The sequence below is a fragment of the Suricata suricatta genome, chromosome 11 (assembly GCF_006229205.1).
Source record: "Suricata suricatta isolate VVHF042 chromosome 11, meerkat_22Aug2017_6uvM2_HiC, whole genome shotgun sequence".
NCBI lineage: Eukaryota > Metazoa > Chordata > Mammalia > Carnivora > Herpestidae > Suricata > Suricata suricatta.
The window spans coordinates 25,360,934-25,382,713 of NC_043710.1; the positions used below are offsets into that span (position 1 = coordinate 25,360,934).

General features: G+C 45.3%; 1 protein-coding gene across 2 annotated transcripts in view; it reads left to right on the plus strand.

Moving 5' to 3' along the window:
- Positions 1-21,780, plus strand: part of PAMR1 (peptidase domain containing associated with muscle regeneration 1) — an 87,189-nt gene that overhangs the window by 19,315 nt on the left and 46,094 nt on the right. For both annotated transcript variants that reach the window (XM_029914835.1, XM_029914836.1), the window contains exons 2-3: positions 1,194-1,370; positions 7,193-7,321. In XM_029914835.1, coding sequence (XP_029770695.1) covers positions 1,194-1,370; positions 7,193-7,321 — 306 coding nt within the window. The remainder of the gene's footprint in view (positions 1-1,193; positions 1,371-7,192; positions 7,322-21,780) is intronic.

Below are 21,780 nucleotides of genomic sequence, written 5' to 3' on the forward strand. Positions count from 1 at the left end.
AGGAGATAGTGATCCTTTCTCTAGATGGTTCTACTTGGCAGATCAAGGATGATCAATTCAGTGTCAGGCTTCCAAATTTAGGAGAGGAAAATAGAAAACTAAATTGTGAAATGCAAGAGGTTAGAAGCTACCACCGATGCTAGAGTTGGTGTGTATGGGCCTGCAAAGCATGTTGGGGGATCTGTGCCCAGGGCTTTTAAGGAAAGGCTTCACAGCGACGCCAGATTCACTCTCTCCCTCAAATATCTGACCTATTTCTTCTTCAATCATTGTCTTTGTGCAAAATTTTTAGCAATGGGGAGTGGAGAAGAAAGAAGAGCAAATCAAAGCTCAGTCTGTTTCTTAGGCTGGGTTCCTCTGGGCAGCCTCCGACTGATGCCTCTTATAGATTTTAGCAGATGGTTTTTCTTTTTTATTTACTTAAGGTATGTTTTAAAAAAGAAAGAAAGACAGAAGTCCTACCCAAAAAAGAATACTTTTTTTTTTCTCATGGGAAAGAACACTCAGTTGTATTTGGGGACTGAATGAAGTTCTGCCAATGAGTTCACCCTGGTAAAACATTGAAATTCTCCCAGACATACTAATTAAGATACTTTTTGTCTTTTCTGTTGGTTTTAGCTTTGAAGATACGATAAAAATGGCATGCCGCAAAATGGAGGAGCCAAGTTTGGAGGAAATGACATGGTCTCTGATTGGCAATTAGCCTTGCACTTGAATGGCCTAGTCCAGAGAGTGGTCTCCCAACATTTTTGAGGGCCCAAATGCCTGGGCTATGCTATACAGTTGTTCAGTTGAATGGTTCCTCCTGGACTTGTGCAGTGTACAACCTAGGTAGCTGTAAGCAGCTGATGCACCCCAGCAAAAATAGAAATGAGCAGAGACACTCAAGAAATATATACTTATTTATATATTATTTATATGTATATGTACAGATTATATATTGATATAACATCAGTTTTTTTTTTTTTAAGAAATAGAAATGAGTAATACTTTTATCAGAATTTCATCTGTGTCCCAGTGGATGGTTTTGAATACCTTCCGGTCAGCCCACCCCACTTTGGAGACACTAGCCTAGGAAGAACCCACAGACCTTCTCTACCATTGAGGCAGGAGGATGCTTCACAGCAGTAGAATCCTTGCGGGTCTCACCCCTTCCTACCACAACCATCCTCAGCTGCTGGTGTCTGTTTCAGAGTACACAGTCATCAATGAAGCCTGCCCGGGGGCCGAGTGGAACATCATGTGTCGTGAGTGCTGTGAATACGATCAGATAGAGTGCGTCTGCCCTGGAAAGAAGGAAGTAGTGGGCTACACCATCCCCTGCTGCAGGAATGAGGAGAACGAGTGTGACTCCTGCCTCATTCACCCGGGTGCGTATGGACTGGGAGACCTCAGCTGCCTTCAGGTCTTCTGAGGTCATGAATGGGAAGAGACTTAACATTTCACTTCTGGCAGACAGACATCAGGAGGCTATGATGCCGGATACTAAGAGAGGCATGATTCTGCCCATTCTAACCCCAGGCAAAGGAAGTGGAGGAATTAGGACGCTTTTTGCCGTTAACATGATAAAGTTGTGAATTCATCCACTTATTCATTCATTTAACAAAAGACTCAGCAGCTCCTCTGGACCATGTCAGATACTGGGGGTACAATTTTTTTTTTCTTTTTTAGAAAGACACATTCCCTGCATTCCCAGAGCTCATAGCCTGGTGGGGGAGGGGGGCAGGATGGAAAAGTAAACAGGCAGCTGCAGCACGCAGCGTGGTGAGCGCTGTGATAGAGAAGCGCAGGGCACCACGGGAGCGTGGATGGTGATGGGGGTGGCGGTGGAGGCTTACTGGAGGAGGTGATGTGTGTGCCGAAGACAGAAGAGCAAACAACAGGGTGGAGGGGATCTGATAGGGAGATCAAGCCATAGAAGAGAGCATGTGCTAACTCCCTGTGGCAAGAGAAAGCATGGGGTTTGGGAATTGCGTCTTGGTCTGGCTGAAGAAGTTGTGTGTGTGTGTGTGTGTGTGTGTGTAATGAGAACCATGAAGAGTGATAAACAGATGAAGAAACAAAGAAACCAGATTATAAAAGAGCTCCCTGAGGGTCTGGGCCCTTATAGGCTTTGCAAATTGTGCTATGACTGTAGGCTATATATATATCCTGGAGAAATTGTAGCAACATTGGAGATCTTTGAGTAAAGACGGGAAACCTGATATTCTCTTCAGCTGTGGTATGGGGAAAGGATCAGAAGAAGGGCAGGTCAGGAGGCGGGGAAGGCGTTATGGAGACCTTAATGAATGCCGAAGCCTTGTAGTTGGAGAGAGGTGGCGAGATTTCAGAGACATTCGCGCTAATGGAATTGACAACAATTTGGGATTGGCTGGAATGGGAAAGGAAGAGAAGTCAAGGATGATGCTCTGGCTCTGAGCTGGACATTTAGGAGGTGTCCCAGAGATAGAGGAGCATCTGAGGGTGAGATGGGACCTTCCCAGGCCACAGTGTGCCTTCCTTTGCCTTTTTCCAAACCACCGTATCCCCACCATTGAGGGGACAGTGATTGTCCTTTTTCACTCAAGTCCCAGTCTGCGGGGACGCCCGTGTGGACACCGCACCTCAGACTGAGGATGTTCCCAGTGTGATTGGCAAGTCACGGAACAATATCTAGGTGTTGCCTAGCCTGTCTGACTTTTCCCAGAGGAGTCTTACCTTTCCCTTGTAGGCCACATCAAAAGGAGGACATAGGGTTTCCAACACACTTCTTTAGGCTGAAGACCGAAAGGATGTCAAAAGCGTGTTTGGGAAATTTCTTTCGTTTCTGCTTTCCCCTTCTGTTACAAACACACAGAATGATGCATGTGACTCCCAGGAAGTTTCTTTTGTGGGAAATTATAGAAGTGGAAAGAAAATGGGGCTCAAGTAAACAAGTGGTATTTCTGAACTATCTTCCCTCTTAGAAGAGAGCAAGTGGAGTGACCTCAGTATAGCCTTTGTCCATTTGATCTAGGAAAGAAACCAACTGCCCCAATTTTCTGATGGTGAGTGTGGTTTGGAGGGAAATACTTGAGTAAGGCTTCCAAATTTTCTAAGGAAATTTTGATAATTAAACCAGGGGCTCTCAACTAGGGATCCTTGGTAGAGGTATCAATGTCTTTGAACAGGTTTCGGGATTTACAAATGCTTAGTGGTCACTATTGGGGTGAGAGGGGGGCTTTGATTTTGTGACAAGAGAGTTTCATGGGTGGGGCTTTGTGCTTCCCACAACATTGTACAGATGGCAGTCATCGCCTGTCTCAGCTGCACCCAACATCTTCCTGTTACGTCACACCAGAGGCCCCCAGTGTCACCTCCTTGAGGAATGCCAGGAATGATCTTGGATCTAAGTGGTGAGGAGCAGGTTCCCCTGAAAGGCAGGCTACATAAAGGCTTCTCTTCTTTTTCTAATTTTCAGAAGAGTGAGCTGATGCCCTAACAGTTCCTATTGGTGATCAAAGAGGCATGTGTGTGTGTGTGTGTGTGTGTGTGTGTGTGTGTGTATGTGTGTGTAAGTGTGAAGTTATGAACTTAGGTACCTTTATTTATGTGGTTTAATCCATTTCAGCCATGATTCATTTTTGTGATCCATCCCTACCTCAGGACACTGGGGGACCCTTCTGTGTCCTTCTGTGCTCTTCTGACATGACTGTACTAGTGTTTGAAGATTTGCTTGATTTCAGGCTCTTCTTGTCTGTTTTCTGCCCCAGATCTAGAATCAGCCATTTCTCCAACGGATTCTTAGCTGATGCCATAATCTGGGCTCCTAACATGTTCCTTGTTCCTGGGCTGTCATTGTTTCACTAGGCTATGCTAGGAAATATGTAATTTTTAAAAATTTATCAATCTCTTGGGTTTTTACATTTTTTAAATGTTTTTAAAATTAATATTTGAGAGAGAGAGAAACAGAGCATGAACAGGGGAGGGGCAGAGAGAGAGGGAGACATAGAATCTGAAGCAGGCTCCAGGCTCTGAGCTGTCAGCACAGAGCCTGATGCGGGGCCCGAACTCATGAACTTTGAGATCATGACCTGAGCTGAAGTCAGATGCTTAACCAACTGAGCCACCCAGGTGCCCCAAGAAATAAGTATTTTGAAAGAAAGAAAAAAGTGAGTTAATGCTGATACTCAAATTCAAATGTACTATTCCAAGGTTGTTTCATTAACGTTGTTGATTTTATATTTGCATGTCTTTCCTATCATGGTGAGGACCCTGTTTCTGATAATATTAACCTAATCACTTATTTACTTTATCTTATAACATAATATCATTGTACAAAATTGCAATAGCACTATTTTTTTGCAATAGCCCTATTAATACTAACAAGACCACTGATGATTATGATTTTTATTGACCTTAAAATATATCCCCCTATAAATGTATAGTCAAAATACTATGGTTTTAAGCTCGTTGATGTAGATCTTCTGTCTGTGGTGTTACAACACCTACTTGATATATAGGTAGGCTTATTGTTTCCATCTGTTTTCTGTATTTGACAATATGAGCAAATATACACTTGTATATATATTTATATATCTTTGCCCTTCTTGCACAAAAGATAGTCTGTGATAAACACGGCTAACTACCTTGCTTTTTTATTTTGTCTCCTAATAATATATGCTGGAGATCACTCACTGACAGGAAAAAGCCATTTTTCTCCATCTCTTTTTACAGTTGCATATAACTGCATTGTGTGGATTGCTATAGTTTATGAGTATTTGGGTGGTTTCCAGCCTTTTGCTATTGTAAATAATACTACAGTGAGTAGCCTTAGGCATACATCACTTAGTATTTTGCAGTGTTCTTTGAGGTCAGTTCCTGGAAGAGAGATTGCTGAGTCAAAGAGAGGTGCATATGTCATGTTGCCCACCTCTGTGTCATCTCTCATGCACTTGGCATTCATGGGAGCCAGGTATGAGGGTGCTGTTCACCCAAAGCCATACAGCACAAATCACTGGATTTTTGCCAATCTCAAAGATGCAGGATGGGCTCTCAGCATGGTTTTAGAATTTTGATTCTTCTTTTCATTATGGTACACATGCATCTTCTCTGGTGGCAATGGTTACAGGCAGGCCCACACCCAGGGACACGGTGGTGGGGTGTCAGTAGTGATGTCCGTGGTGTCCCATAGCACTGGGGCCCTCCCTGGATCACATTTGCTGTGTATTTTCATGTGGTCTGAGGTTATGTAGCTCGGGACTCAGTCCTCTAGCTTTTCTGGCGATGCTATGAGCTATTTTGTATCTTTCCATCATAGCCTTGTTCCTCTTCATCACTTTTTTTTGGTGGCTTGCCCTAAAGGTCTTGAAGTAACTGTGTCCAGAGAGAGAGTTGGTGGAATAATTAGGGGCAGACTCAGAGTCCGCTTGCCTCCTCAGTGGCAGAGTGGACAGGGGCTTCATTTAGGAGAAAGAAGAAGATTTCCCCAAAGCAGGGAAAGTGGCACATGTGTGAAGTTTGGAAAGCGCAGTGACTCCCCTGAGACCTGGTTGTGGGCCACATGACCAACTGGGATTTGATGACTCATATTAGCAGCTCTTCTTCTCCTGGGGGAGAAAGCACTAGGGCAGGGTAGCCACATCAGGGTGGTGTGCAAAGAGAGCAACTACAAGTGTATACTGCAGGCCAATGAAAGCCTAATTTCAGCCCAAATCAAAGAAGTGTGCTGTCAGCTCAAGGAAACGCTGGTCTTCTCAAATGGTTGAGGAACATGGATTAGCAATTCATCCATCCATCCATCCATCCATCTGTCCATCTGCCCATCCATCTGTCCATCCATCCATCTGTCCATTTATTCATTCATTCAGGTAGTATTTGCTGACCACTTGCTATGTTCCAGATATATTGAGTGCTGGGAACATACTGTTGAAAAAGATTCAGTTTCTGACTTCAGTCTGTTATAGGCAAACAGGCAGTTAAAACTGAGCAGAATATATGCAATGGTAGGGAAAGGCCACGTGCAGGTATGGGAATGCAGAATAAGAGGTGTAGTTCGTATTTGGGGGGTATGTACTATACGCTGAGTCCTTTATATGTGTTCATTTAATTTCTAAAACAACCCTTAGTGGCGGGACAGTCTTTGCCCCTGTTTTATAAATGGTGACATGAGGGCACTGGGAGCTTAAGCAGTTTGCTCAGGGAGATGCAGCAGGACAACTTAGCTCTCCGTTTTGATAAGTGGGATTGAATTATCTCCATCTTTCATCACTGTCCCCCTCCCTTCAAGAGACTGTGTTTTAAAAATGACCCTTAACTGGGAATTGCTTGACCCCCTGTGGGGTGGCCTGCTGGTGGGACAGTGCGACCCATTCCAGGGTGAGCCCTTATTAGGCACTAAGGTTGTTTCCATGGCATACTTGGTTTATAGAAGTGTATGATATACAAGACTTTTTAATAGAACAGGAAGATAGTATCTATTATTAATGAGAAAAGCAAGTTACAGAAACAGAATGTACTGTACATAACATAAAGTTAGTTTTTTTTAAAATGTGGTTTTGTATATACACAGAGAAGAGTGTATTACCAATAGTTGTTCCTGGGTGATGGCCCTTTAGGGGTTTTTAAATTTAATTCTCTTTGCCTGTCTGAATTTTCTAAATATTCCACAATATTTAGAAATACGGTTAGAGGGGCGCCTGGGTGGCTCAGTTGGTTAAGCATCTGACTTCGGCTCAGGTCATGATCTCACGGTTCGTGGGTTCAAGCCCCACGTCAGGCTCTATGCTGACCGCTAGCTGGAGCCTGTTTCAAATTCTGTGTCTCTTTCTCTCTCTGCCCCTCCCCTGCTCGCACTCTGTCTCTCTCTGTCTCTCAAAAATAAATAAATGTATAAAAAAATGTTTTTAAAAAGAAATACTTTTAGAAAGAGAAATAAATACGCTATATTGGTAGCTAGATTTTTAGCTTTTACTAGAAGTAGCTTTATGTTACATCAAAATGTCAGGCACTGACCCAGAAGATGGTTCAGACCCTCCCCCGCCCTGACTCTTCACTGTAGATTCTGGTGACTCTGACACTTTCCTAGGAATGAGCTTCTTTTGCCCAGGGGCTCAGGCACCTTTCTAGGCCCTCAACTGAGACAAAGCCCCAGGGAGGTGTGGTGTCTCTCCCGTGCTGGCCATTACCACCCGCAAGCGCTCAATCTAACACCCTGTGCTGGGGAATTTTCCAGGCTGTACCATCTTTGAGAACTGCAAGGCCTGCCGGAACGGCTCGTGGGGCGGCACCCTGGATGACTTCTACGTGAAGGGGATCTACTGCGCGGAATGCCGAGCGGGCTGGTACGGAGGAGACTGCATGCGTGAGTAGCCCCCGGCGCGCCCCCTCCCTGTGCGTCTGTGTCCACCGCGCAGCTTGGGACAGACTAAGGTTTATCTTGTTGGAATCTGAGCTCTGGAAACGCTGCGGCCAGAGGGCTTTCTAGGTAAGACTATAAAAAAACACACACACATACACAAAGGCGTCATTCCATCTGCTGGGTGTGGATTGTGGACATCTGTTTGAAATTGGCGACAAGGGGTTTATATCTGCTCTTAAATCATCTCCTTTCTTCTAAATGAAGCCAAGACGTTCTGCGCACGGCATGCCTAGTGTCCACGGGCCCAGAAGCAGCTGTACGTTAGCAGTGGACAGCAGCCAGGGAATAAGGCTTCACCATGCCCAGTTCTGTAGTGCATTAAAAAATTTTTTTTATGTCTTTATTTTATTTTGAGAGAGAGAGAGAGGCAGAGAGCGAGCAGGGGAGGGGCAGAGAGAGAGGGAGACACAGAATCTGAAGCAGGCTCCAGGCTCCGAGGTGTCAGCACAGAGCCCGACGCGGGGCTCAAACCCGCAAACCGTGAGATCATGACCAGAGCTGAAGTCAGACACTCAACCGACTGAGCCACCCAGGCGCCCCCTGTAGGGCATTTTAAATATGACTTTCCATGGGTGAATTCCTTGAATCTGGAGTTAAATTCCTGGCACCCACATCAAATTGCCAGCATGCCACTTATTCTGGGTTTGACTCCATCTCTAAGAATAACTTACTCTTTATTAGGGTTCCCCTCTGAGTTTCAATCATCCCTTGAAAATGGAGTGGAAATCTAACCTCTGCAGTGCCCTGACAGTGACTATCCCTTTGAGAGTCTGGAGGAGGAGCAGTGGACAGACTTTTATCTTGTTAAGCCTCTGTTTTATGCTCCCTATTTGTTTTTTTTTAAATGTTTATTTATTTTTGAGAGAGAGACGGAGCCAGAACGTGAGTGAAGGAGGGGCAGAGAGAGAAGGAAATACAGAATCAGAAGCAGGTGCTCTGAGCTGCCAGCACAGAGCCTTATGCAGGGCTTGAACTCACAGACTGTGAGATCATGACCTGAGCCGAAGTGGGACGCCCAACTGACTGAGTCACCCAGGCATCCCTGCATGCTCCTTATTTGAGTCAGAAACAGGATGAGTTGACAGTCAGAGCAATTTTACTCTGGAGTGATTTTACTCTTATGAATGATAGTCCCAGTTAGCAGAGCTGGGGATGTGGGATGATTGGTATTCTTCGCTTGATCCAACCTGCAGCAAAATGCCATGAGTTTCGAGCGTCTAAGGCAAAGCATTCGCCGGGTGGTCTGCAGTGAGGAAGTCAGCTCTCTCTGGAGGGAGATGGGTGTTTTAGGATTTTCGGATGAACGTGGATGTTAAATTATCCAGAATGCAGATAACTTTATTTTATGTATTTATTTTTAAATGTTTATTTATTTATTTTGAGAGAGAAAGAGAGGGAGAGAGCAAGAGAGAGCGCATGAGCAGAGGAGGAGCAGAGAGAGAGAGAGGGAGACAGAATCCTAAGCAGGTTCTGCACTGACAGTGCAAAGCTCGATGTGGGTGGGGCTCAAACTCACGAACCCTGAGATCAGGACCTTGGCCAAAGTCAGATGCTCAACCAACTAAGTCACTAAGGCACCCCCAGAATACCGATACGTTTTTATTTTTTATTTAAAAAAATTTTTTATGTTTATTTTTGAGAGACAGAGAGAGACAGCATGACTAGGGGAGGGCCAGAGAGAGAGGGAGACACAGCATCTGAAGCAGGCTCCAGGCTCTGAGCTGTCAGCACAGAGCCCGATGCAGGGCTTGAACCCATGAACCATGAGATCATGACCTGAGCCGAAGCCGGATGCTTAACCGACTGAGCCAACCAGGCGCCCCCAGTATACCGATAATGTTAAAAGTGCTGGTTTTGGTTGCTGATCTAAAAACTTCAGTGTCATCTCAGGTGGGTTCGAGGTGGATTAGCTGTGGAAGGATTTAACCCTGGTCTGCCTTTGGCAGCTGCTTTCTGAAGATGGTGAGCGTAATGGTCAAGAGTAAAGCTCCGGAGAGACACAGACCTGCAGTTTTGCCTGTTAATAGCACTGTGGCCTTTGCCAAGTCGCTTAGACTCAGTTTCCTTTTCCTTACAGTGGAGGTAGTGCTTCCTCAGAGGGTTAGTTCAAGGATTCATAATGCCTGTGAAGCACTTAATGCTTTGCCTGGCACATAGTAAAAACTCAACAAATAAATAAACACATCATCATTATTCTGTATGCTCCTTAATTGCTAAGCTGGTCGGTGGTCCAGAAATAAAAACTACTTTCACTAAAAGTTTAAGAAAGAAGAGGTATAATGCACAGGTTTAGATTTCACATTGACCTTTGGGGTTATGAGATAATGTTGGGGTTTTCTCCGCTTCGGATATGGGAGGTCGCTCTTTTTCTTGGTGAGTGAATGGAGAAGTGGTATGAGATGGGGATGGAGCCATCTGCCAGAGGCCGCTCACACATGACCTTAGAGGCAGGGGAGGTAGGTAAGGAGTTTCAATGTTTATTTTATTTTATTTTATTTTATTTTATTTTATTTTATTTTATTTTCTATTTTAGAGAGAGAGTACACACAAGTGGGGGAAAGGGGCAGAGAGAGAGAGAATCACAAGCAGGTTCCACGCTCAGTGTGGAGCTTGACATGGCACTTGATCCCACAACCCTGGGATCATGACCTGAGCTGAATCAGGAGTTGGATGCTTAACTAACTACTGAGTCACTCAGGCGCCCCAAGAGTTTAGATGTTATTCTAAGAGCAATGGGAAGCCAAGAAAAAGCTGTAAACTAGGGTATGGCCACGTGCTCTAAGAACACAGATAGAAGATCGGTTAATCCAAGGGAGTTGGGGACAGAGGACGTGATGATCGACCTGTGCCTTTGCTGATCTGTGGATAAAGCAAGGTGACTAAGTCTGTGTGATTCTAGACCTCCTTTTTTTAAAATTTTTTAATGTTTATTTATTCTTGAGAGAGAGATAGAGCATGAGTGGGGGAGGGGCAGAGATAGAGGGAGACACAGAATCTAAAGCAGGCTCTGGGCTCTGTGCTGATGCTGGGCTCGAAGCCTTGAACTGAGAGATCATGACCTGAGCCAAAGTGGAATGCTTAACTGACTGAGCCACGCAGGTGCCCCTAGACCCCTTGTTCTTTTTTTTTTTAAAGAGAAAGAAAGAGAGAGCACAAGTGGGGAGGGGTAGAGAGAGAGGGAGAGTGAGAGAATCCCAAGCAGGCTCCACACTGTCAGCATACAACCTGATGCCGGGCTCGATCTCTCAAACAGTGAGATCATAACCTGAGTGGAAATCAAGAGTCGGATGCTTAGTCGATGGAGCCCCGCAGGCGCCCGTAGACCCCTCGTTCTTAAGCACAGTACCATCCTACCTTCTCTGTTTTCACTGAAAAGTGGGAAGTGAAATCCTGCCAGGAGCACAGTGCACCTGTGACTGTGGCTGGGGCTGGGGAGCACCGAAGGTCTGGGACAGCCGCAGGGGGATTAAGGAGAGGCACCAGCTCATGGGGAAGTCAAGCTTGTCCGAGCAGACTAAGGACCCCGTTGCAGCTGGATCCCCTGTGTGGGTGGTCCTGTCCGCGCAGTTGGGCAGCGGAGGGGACTCAAACTAGTCATCTGGCGGGTCCACGCCTTGGCTAAGACATGATTGGATTGTCCAGACTGGGGACCACATGAAACCAGAAAGAGGCTGGAGAAAGGATAGAGACCAGAGGTGTCAGCCAGGTGGGAAGGCAGGTGCAATGGTGACAAGAGTAGTGGAACGTGGAGATGGGAAGGTGCTGTGATCATAGAGCAGAATTTCCAAGGGAAGCTTTCAGGAGTAGTGCTGATAATGTGTTCATCTGTATTAGTCATGTGTGTGTGTGTGTGTGTGTGTAACAAACCATCTCAAAAGGACACATGTTTATTTTCTTCCTTTGTCATGTGTCTGTGGGTTGGCTGGGGTTCAACTGATTTCAGCTGGGTTGGCCTGGGTTGCGTTCCAGCTTCAGGGCTCAGCCCCAAAGGAGCAGCAGCTACGTGGGCTGTGCACTGCTGGGGTGGGTTGCAAAAACACGAGTGGCCAAGCCAAACACACAGGCACACTTAAGGCCTCTGCTCACATCACATCCATTAACTTTCCAAAAAAAGTCATACGGCCAAGCCCCGGATCAGTCAAGTAGGGAAGGAGACAACATCCCAAGGAGGAGGGTACAATTATTTCCTAACGGTTTTCTAGTCCCTCTGTATAAATAAGTGAGTTTGTTTAGGGATAGGACAGAGAAAGAGAAGAATATTTGGATACAGCAGAATACTAAAGCCTTTCCAAACAACACCTATTGGTTGAGTCTTGGGTTTAGCCTCAGTATAAAAGTTGGCTGTATATGGAGTCGGGGTGCCCATGTGTAGGATCAAGGCTTTCTTGAGGAGAGCAGAACTGGCTCAGGACAACTGGTCATGATCACTAGGAAAGAGAGCAGAGAGCGTCATCCATTAACCTACCCACCCATTCAAAAAATATTTCATTTTTTAATGTTTGTTTATTTTTGAGAGAGAGAGAGAGAGAGAGAAAGAGAGAATGAGCAGGGAAGGTACAGAGAGAGAGGTAGACAGAATCCAAAGCAGGCTCTAGACTCTGAACTGTCAGCACAGAGTCCAATGCAGGGCTTGAACTCACAAAACGTGAGCCGAAGTTGGTCACTCAGCTGACTGAGCTACCCAGGCACCCCCAAAAATATTTCTTGAATAGATGCTCCTAGGTCCTGGACATACAATGATAAGCAAGACAGATATGGCCCCTGTAATTCTGGGTCTTGCAATTTAGAGTGGAAAGACCAAAAAAAAAAATTTAGAATGTGGTCAGCGCTATAAAACAAACAGAAAAATGGCCAGATTCCTATCTCATTCTGTGTTGGTTCGGTTACACTTGCTCAGTTTCATTATGGTTGTTCAGAAAGCCTCTTTGCACACATTGTGTGTTATTCGATCACAGCCGTAAGCATTTATGGAGCATTTCTTACCGGTTGGTCACCAGGGAGAACAATGAGCCCTCAACGAGTTTACAGTCCATCTGTGGAAACAGGGCTTGACTGTGAGAAGACATCGGTGTGGTGGTATTAGGTTCTTACCACCTGCTCCTCATACTGGCATTAAATAAATGTGAGGGGAAATCAAAGGAGAAAGTAGTTCATTTCACTGTGTGTTGAGTGCTCGCCCAGTGCTGGGCACTATGCTGCCTGCGTGTATAAAGAGGGAGCTGAACCTGGCTGGGGCAATGCAAGCATTTACCCAGTAGATGGCGCCCAAGCGATCCTTTCAGGCTGTTTAATTCTGAAGGAGGGCTTCCCGCGGAGTACCATCTGGGGAGCCCTGGCATTTTTTCTTGAGTGCCTTGGAAGAAGAGGTGACAGGCAAATGCCAGGAAGGATCAGATTATTTTAAGTTTGAATTATAGAGCATTCAGTACTGAGCAGATGTTATAGCGCCTTTCTTTGTTCACTGACCTTGACGATATTCTTCATAATTAGTATGACAGTCTTAGAACCCACTGTGTGATTGATTCATTCATAACCATTGACAGGTTATATTAACCAAGATCATAAGAGAAGGGCCTGAGGTCAGTGAGCCAGGAGAGGACACTATTCAGATCCTCTTGCCCAGGGAAGATTGGTTTAGTAAGCCCAGAATATACAGGCTTCAGAAAGGCGCTGACTTTCTTCCTTCCCCCAACTTTTTATTTTGAAGAGTTTTATATTCACAGACTTGAAAGAAGAGTACATTCATATACTCTCCACCTGGATGCACCAATGATCATTTTCTCACCTCTGACTTTCTCTTTTCAAAAAAATATTTTATATACATATTTTTATTCTGTTTTAATTTTTTAATGTTTATTTTTGAGAAAAAGAGAGTGTGAGTGGAGCACTCTGAACTCATGAATTTGCATTTTCCCCACACTTTGTAAAGTTATCATCGTTTTTCTCTCTGATGCTCAGACTGTCCCAGAACTGACCGGCGAAGACTCTTGGAGCATCATTCTGGAGGCATTTCCTTGCTTTCCTCCTGCCCACCCCACAAACCAAATGTTTCAAGTTCACCTTGACTGTTTATGTCCAAGTCCTGGAGCCAGCCATTTCTCCGTGCGTCCTGGTTCCTTTGGTAGGGAGTGGTTATTAGGAGCTGCAATCTGGACGCTGGCTATGAAAGGCACTGATAGCTAACGTCAAAATGAAGGCTTCCTCCCAGGGCTTCATAAACTGGGAAGTTGACTTCTTAAGTTCTAAGCACTCCATCGTGCTTCAGAGTGGAGTTTTAAAATTTATTTTATTTACATATTTTTATTCTGTTTTAATTTTTTAATGTTTATTTTTGAGAAAGAGTGTGTGTGTGTGTGTGTGTGTGTGTGTGTATGTGCGTGTGCGCGTGCGCGTGTGAGTGGAGGAGAGGCAAGGAGAGACACACACAGAATCTGAAGTACACTCCAGGCTCTGAACTGTCAGCACAGAGCCCTACACAAGGCTCAAACTCATGAACGGCGGGATTGTGACCTGAGCCGAAGTCAGATACTTAACCAACAGGTGCCCCGGAGTGGAGCTTATTTAACATGGCCCGCCGGCTGACTTCTTAAGCCACCAAATGAGATGAGCAATGAGAGGGCAGAAGAGCCACCCAGGATGCCGTCCTTCTAGCTCACGTTGCAGTGACCCAGGCTTTCTGGCTATGGAGAACCTAGGGGATGCAAGGTTAGGAAGTCAACCCAGATCAGAGAGGATTTATGGGGAGAGATTACAGACCCTTAATACATTTTATCTTCTTAGCCATATTTTGGATAGAACAGAGGAACTGGCCGGGAGCCATGCCTAAAAACATGGGCTAGAATACGAGACAGAAGGATGATTTGTGTCGCCTGGTCCTTGAGCCATAATGTGGAATGATCAAGAGCAAATTTTAAAAAGAGAGAGAGTGATAGAGAGAGTGAGACTGAGCAAGAGAGCAATAAGGTTCGCAAATCTGTGTGCTACTGATATATGGAGCTGTCTTCCTGGAATCAGGGAAAAGTCACTGAAAACTGGCTCATCTTGCTCTGGACTTATGTGTCCTGAAACTTTGAGGAGAGGAGCAAAGCCCATTTAGATCCAAGTTGGGGACTGTATTTTGTGGTGCTTGGAACTAGTAGGACCTGGATTTGAATGTCTCCTCCCTCTGCAACTTTGGGTAAAGTTACTCAATCTTTGTAAATCTGTTTCCTCATTTACAAAATGGGATAATAGTGGCCGCTCTGCGGATTGTTGTGAGGGAGGGTTAAGTGAAGTACTATCTGTAAATCCCTTAATATGGAGCCTGGTTCATAGTAAATGCTCAATAAATGGTGGCTGCTGTTCTTACTATTACTCAGCCAGAGCCAGGCAGAGAGCTCTTCTTTTTCTTTTTCGGAAAGGAAATCAGTGTAGGGCCAGAGAGGAAAAATAATTAAGTAGAATTCCCCAAGGAACAAAAAGAATACATACTGGACATGAGGAGTAATCTTCCCCAAACAAGTATTATATGGTAAATAGTATTTTACATCTCATGTAAAATGATATGAAAATTATATACATTATATGTACATTACATGTATCTTTTTATAGATAACATATTTTATATTGCTGAAGCTGTGACTTCAGGGAATTCATGTCTGAACCTTTGAAGAGAATCTTATGTTGTCAAAGAACTCGTCTATCACTGCTCAGTTTCCGGCTAAGGTATAGGAAGACATGAAAAAGATCTTCCTTCCTGCTCAGACAGCGAGAAATCACTTGATAACCCAAAAAAATTCACATTTTTCTTTAAAAATATCTGTGAACACAGAATCTAGAAGAATCTAAACTCCAGAGGAATAAGTTCTTCCTGGGTAGGAGGGTGATCTAGGATGCTGCTTCCCAGGTCCACCTATGAGACTGAGGGCGGGGCAGGTGAAGTGGGGGCGGAGCCAGACTTGGAAGAACCTGAGGGCCAGCCTGCTGAGCTTACCTCTAGAGGAGACCCCAAAGAAAAGGCAATTTTCTCCACCAAGTGTTCTCTCAAATGAAGTTGTGTTGAGCAAGCAGAGACTCGGGCAGGACCGCAAAGCAGATCTTGGGATGTTGGAGTTTTGTAGCTTCAAAAACTCAGCAATTTCAAAGTCTCAAAAGCTTATGGTTTCCTAGTCTTATAATTATGGAGGTGTAGGAAGTTGGGTGGGGGTTCAGAGGGAGTGTTGAAAATCAAAGACTCTTTTTAGTTTTCTGGTGCTTCAGTTTCAAGATCTTTCTAGAAGACTCTTATCTCCCATCCTGTTGCATACTAGCTTAATTTCTGATTGTATCTAAATGATCAGTGCCTCATCTTCCCTGCCTAATAGAGGAAAGGGTGTTACCAATCAGAAGAAAAAATATATTTTCTATTGTGAAGAAGCAAGAGAATATAACCTTTGGTCAAGAGAAAAAGATCAGTCAAAAGAAACAGACCATGCATGATCAAATATTGGAATTTTCAGATAAGGAAATAGAAAAAAACACTTTATAATAAGGGCACCTGCCTGGCTTAGTCCATGGCAGAGCATCAGCTCTTGATCTCAGGGTCATGAGTTTGAGCTCCATGTTGGATGTAGCGCTTACATTTAAAAAAAAAAAAAATATATATATATATATATATATATAATAAAATAACTTTAAATATATTAGAGGTTCTACAGGAAAAAGGTGTAGTGAAAAAAGAGATGAGAGAAATTTTAGGATATATTTGGAAAGTGTTAAAAAGAAATTTCAGAACTGAAAACCATACTATCTGAAATCTTAAAATATTCATTGGAGGTGATTAACAGTTGATCAGTCACAATGGAAGAAAGGATCAGAGAACTTAAACACAGATTTAATAGAAATCAACTGAACTAAGGCACAGAGATAAAAAACTGAAATCCTGTTTTTAATTCAGTGATTGACATTCCCTGTGCTACCCAAACCCAGACCCTCTCTTCTGAGTTGGATTGGTGGAGTTATCTCTGCTATTTTTGCGAAGATCCTGGTGACTTTGGGGAGGGTAGGCTTTCTGCACCAACGTGGCAGATGCTGTTCTTGCTGGGAAGTTGTTTCAATTAAGTGGACAGACCACTTGGTACAAACATGAGGGCCTTTCAAAATGGTTTCATTGGGCAGGGAGATGTTTGATTTTATCTGGCATAGGCATTCATTCAGTTAATTATCTAGACACCTACTTCATGCATATCAAGGTGTTGATAAGACAGTTGAGGTCCCTGCTCTTACAGAACTGTCATGGGGGGAGGGAGGCAAACAATTAAATAAACCATCACTCTGAAGTATCAAATTAGTTGAGATTATAGGCCAAATCAATAGGTGAGCCATGGAATTATTCCTGGATATCTGACAGTTCCTGATTAGGATCTGAGCCCCTGATGAAAGCCATCTCTTATCACTTATTATGAACCAGGTATTGCTCTATGTGCCTTCATGTCCTAGGCTGTAATTCCTCACCAAAGCCACTTTATAGATGAGGACACTGAGCCACAGGGGGTTAAGCAACTTCCCAACTGTCACGAAGCTTGTTAAGTAGCAGAGGGAAGATGCCAATTCAGAAGCCAGAGCCCAGTCTTCCATCTTCTATCCTAAATCGTTTCTTGTTGTGGGAGGCACTTGAGGTCCTCACTCCGAGTTCCTGTCCAGGGGCCTAGCAGGGTTTGGTAGGATGAAATAGTCACGTGAAAGATGTGAGCTGCCTCCCAGCTCCTGGGCTGGGACATGGGTCATCCCCATGTTATCATCCAGGCATGTATTCTGCCATTAGCATCCGGGCTCCTGAGTCTAAATGGGTTTAGGGATGTAGCCAGTGCTGTAAGGAGGCTCTTCTGAGCCTTGGAGCAGGGGGTCAGAAGCTGGGCCATCCCCAGTGAGTCTTGAGCCAAAATAGCATCTCAGATCCAGGTAAGACTTAAGAAAAATAGCACTATTAGTTGCCATTTATTGAGCATTTTACCTATCAGGTACTATGCTAAATGCTTTACATAAAGATCTATCTCATTTAATCCGTATAACAAATAAGAAAACCATGACGTGATGTAAGGGACATTCTCATTTCCAAATGAGGAAATCTTGGCCTTGAGAATCTGGAGAACTTGTCTGGGAGCACACAGCTAGTAAAAGGCTGAGCGGAAGCGGACGAAGCCTGACTTCATGGCTGCCCCTTAACCATTGTGAGCCTTGCCCCGGAGTCCTCTCCGAAAGAGGGAAGAAAATGTCTCTCGCTGTCTGAATGCTTGCTTTCTTTATTTCTTCCCCCTCCCTCCACTCCCAAGAGGAAAGATTTAAGGGGGCAAAAACCCAAAAAAACAAAAAACAAAACCCAACCACATCTCAGGAGTTTGTTGTGTCTGTCTCTTGCTCCTCCTTCCTCCCTCCAGCCCCCACAGGACCGGAGATAGCAAGACTTTTGTCTGAATGCTGGGGTGTTGTTCATTTTTGTTGGGACCCTTCCAGCTCTCTTGCCAGTTTAGAAGTTAATGGAGATTTCCCTTCGGCTCTACGGAAGCAGGGTCTCTCCAGCTAACTCTTCTATTTTGGCTTGTAGCAACAGAGAAGGGTCGGGGGGTGGTGGGATTGGAGATGAATCCAGGATTTGAGAGCCCAGGGGATAGTCTGGCTTCCCTGGCAAACACCCCTACACACATACACACACGCCCCACTTCCCCCCTGCAACAAGACATCGTCAGGGAATCTGAGCACGTTTCCGGGCCCACTGCCTGCTCTGGTCTTTCAGACTCAGGACCACCTGCTTGGTTGGCCAGCAGTGCTTCCTTGGCGGGAACACTCAGCTGTGTTCACTGTTCTGCCCTAGACAGAGAGGTGCACTGAGTCCGTCCTGCACCTAAGCCCGCCAATTCCCGGAGAGGAGGCAAGAGTGGAAAGGGAGCTGAAGGAGCCCCTTGGTGTGCGGAGGGGATAGGGCTCCTTCCTCCTCTTCCCTGTGCCCAGCACCCTTCCCCCCAGCACGTTGCTGAGACGTGGCCTCTTTGTGTCTGGTTGGTTGGAACTTGTCCACCGCCTTGTGGTCAACTCCTCCCTTCCCCCCAGAGGGAGAAGGAAAACATCATGAGGAACCGAGGCATGGCATGTGCTTTGGAATCCTGGCTACTTCTGAAGCACAGCCCCGGGCCTGCAGGAACAAGTGGTCTCGCATTTCACATGGCCAGGGGCCAGCGCCCGGGTGGGAATGGAGGCCCCAGCCTCTCTAGAGGCTGCATGAGATCCTGGATCTGGCTAAAGTCTGAATGGTCCTGCCAAGGAGACCTGACTGGGATGGGCACCAGCACCCCCAGACATGAGGAGAGGCCCAGTTTCCCTAGTGCCCGAGCCCAGCTTCTGTATGCAGGGAAACAGGCAGGCAGCATTTGCTGCTGGTTCTAACTCAGGGTCCCTGCAGGAGGTTTGCTGTGGGAGCTGGGATTTAACACCTTGCAGGCTGGGAAGCTGCCAGTCCCCAAAGGGTGGAGGCTGTGCAGGAAGATTTCTTTTTTTGTCTCTCACACCCAACGTATCACTTCCGCAGCCGGGCAGCAGATGGGTGGAGGGGGGCGATGGTGTGTGAGGTGTGCAGGAAGAAGGAACGTGCGCTTCAGAAAACACGACCAGGGGTGGGAGGGGGGAGATTCAATGTATCTGTTTCAGGGGGTAGAAAACTCCTCCTGCTTCTAAGTGGAGTGGGACAGGGCTAGGTCAGGAAGCCCCCAAGAAAGTTGAATGTACCAGCCAAGACTCAGCGTTGGTACTAGACAGATCCAAGTTCAAACCCCTACTCAGCCACCAACCAGCAGCAGCTAACATTTACTGACGTCTCTGCTAAGGGCTTTCTGCCCATAATCTGATTCAAGTCTCACAAAATCATATGAGGTGGGTGCCAGTTTTATTCCCATTTGATTCCAGTTTCCTGAGGTTCTGAGAGAGGAAGTAACTTGCCCAAAGCCACTCAGCCAGTGAAGGCAAAGCCGAGTCTCAAACCAAGGACAGTGGGGGCTCTGAAGTCTCCATCTGTAACTGGTACTTTATAGTAAAACAGTCACTTGCAGACTTTAACCTCTTGGCCATCTGGCCTTGAGGAAATCACCTAATTTCTATCCTTCGCGTTCGTCACATGCATCTGGGAAATGGAGAGTTGAATGTTGTTCTCCTAGGTTTTTCATGAGCATTAAATGAGAGGGTGGTTGTAAATGTTTCAGCTTGTGCCTGGCCTGTGATAGTATCATCATTCATTCATTCATTTAACCGATTACATGCCCGGTTCCATTCTCGGTGTACAAGCTAGAAAAGGCCTCAGGTCTACTAAAGTGAATAAGCAGATGAGCTAGATAATTCCAAACAGCGATGCCTGTTATGAAGAAAACAAAAATAGAATAAGGGCAGTTACTGTAGAGCCATGAAGTTCTCTTTGAAGAAATGGCATTTCAACTTAATTCCCAAAGAACAGAGATGTGGAAGAAAACAGACCTGCCAGGTTAAGAGCAGCAAGAGCAAGGCCCAGAGTTGGGGAAGGGAGGAGGCCGGTGTGGCTGGGGCAGTGTGAGGAGGCAGATGAGTGTGGGTGGAGGCCAGGCACTCAGTGAGGCTGGGCCAGTGAACATCCGGGGGAAGGTATTTGCATAGCGGGAAGCGTTTGGAGGGTTGAATCAAGAGAGTAATGTGATCTAATTTATTTATTGAAGGGGAGCCTTTGACTGCTGTGTGGAGAATTAGATATTGGGGAAGCGCACTACCAAGAGGGATGGCGGAGGCTGGGCGGGATAAGGACCCCTGCAGTGGAAAGTCTTGAATAATGCTTCCTCCTGGCAGGAAGGAAAGCAGCCATGAAAGTCCGAGCAAAGACATGACTTCTGCAACCAGCCTAGCAGTTGACGTCACAAAAGCAGAAACCTCACACCTCACAGCTTGTTGAAAGCAGAATCTGAGCTCTTTTCTGACATTGTAGAAACGTCCTCACCACCATCTTGCCATGGAGAAGTATCGACTGACATTAATATTTTTCTTCTAAGCGATGAGAATTTATATTTTGGGGGAGGGGCTATTGAGTATAACTGCATATCTAGAATGTATGAGGTCAAACTGGATTTTGGTGTAGAGCAGGGTCAGATAAACATTTTATGTGAAGGAGCAGCCAGTAAATATTTCCATTATTGTGGACCCTGCTGTCTCTTGTCAGAACTGTTCAACTCCGTCATTATAGTTCTAAAGCAACCATAGACCATGCATAGAAAATGGGTGTGGCTCTGTTCCAATAAAACTTTATATGCAAAACTAGGCAGTGAACCACATTTGGCCCATGGATTATAGTTTGACAACTCTGGTAGAAAATAACATTTATTTAGATGACCCAAATACTTTTCTTTTCTTTCCTTTTTTAAAATTTTTCTATAGTTTATTTATTTTTTTATTTTTGAGACAGAGGCAGAGCATGAATGGGGAAGAGGCAGAGAGAAAGGGAGACACAGAATCTGAAACAGGTTCCAGGCTCTGAGCTGTCAGCACAGAGCCCAACGTAGGGCTGGAACCCACGAACCGTGAGATCATGACCTGAGCCAAAGTAGGGCGGTTAACTGACTGAGCCACCAGGTGCCCCATATACGTTTTTTTCCCCTATAAACCAATTCAAGACATTTCCCCCAAACCCTTTTGTGAAACTAGGATCCATCTTGCACACCTGTGCTTATCTTAACACTAGAAAATATGATGTAATTTAATGAGGACTCAGTCCAGTGGTTTTCAAATCTTTGTAATTCCTTGGAGGTAAGGAGCTAGGGTGATCGTGAGGGTGGGGGGCCTTGGACCCCCTGCTTCAAGCGGGAGAAACTCTCAGATCCATACTTTTCTAATTGGTGGTTTTCATGAGAGTTTGTTTGGGGGAAAGGGGTTGGGGGGCTAGGAAAAAAAAAAAGAAAACCAGATCTGGTTAGATATCATGTCCCGCTTCTGGTGTCCTGTGTTAGGGAGGCATTTATTACATAATGGCACATAGAACAAAAACTGACACATAAACTTTCTAACTGGATGGAAAGGGGTCAGGAAAGAGTTGCTTTGGGGTTATATTTGTGGGGTAGAGCATATTCAGAGAACACAGACCAAGGGTCTTATGTAGATTTAGGCTTCAGACAAAGGCCACAGTGTCTACTTCCAAAGCCTCTTAGGGTAGGGGCTTTTGGGTGTCTCCGTTGGTTAAGCATCAGACTTCAGCCCAGGTCTTGATCTCTCACAGTTTGTGGGTTCAAGCCAGAGTTGAACTCTGGGCTGACAGTGCAGAGCCTGCTTAAGCTTCTCCGTCTCTGTCTCTCTCTCTTCCTCCCTCACTTCCCTCTTTCTCACCCACTCTCTACCCCTTCCCCACTAATGCTTTGTCTGAAGCCTAAATAGTTTCAGGGTGGAGT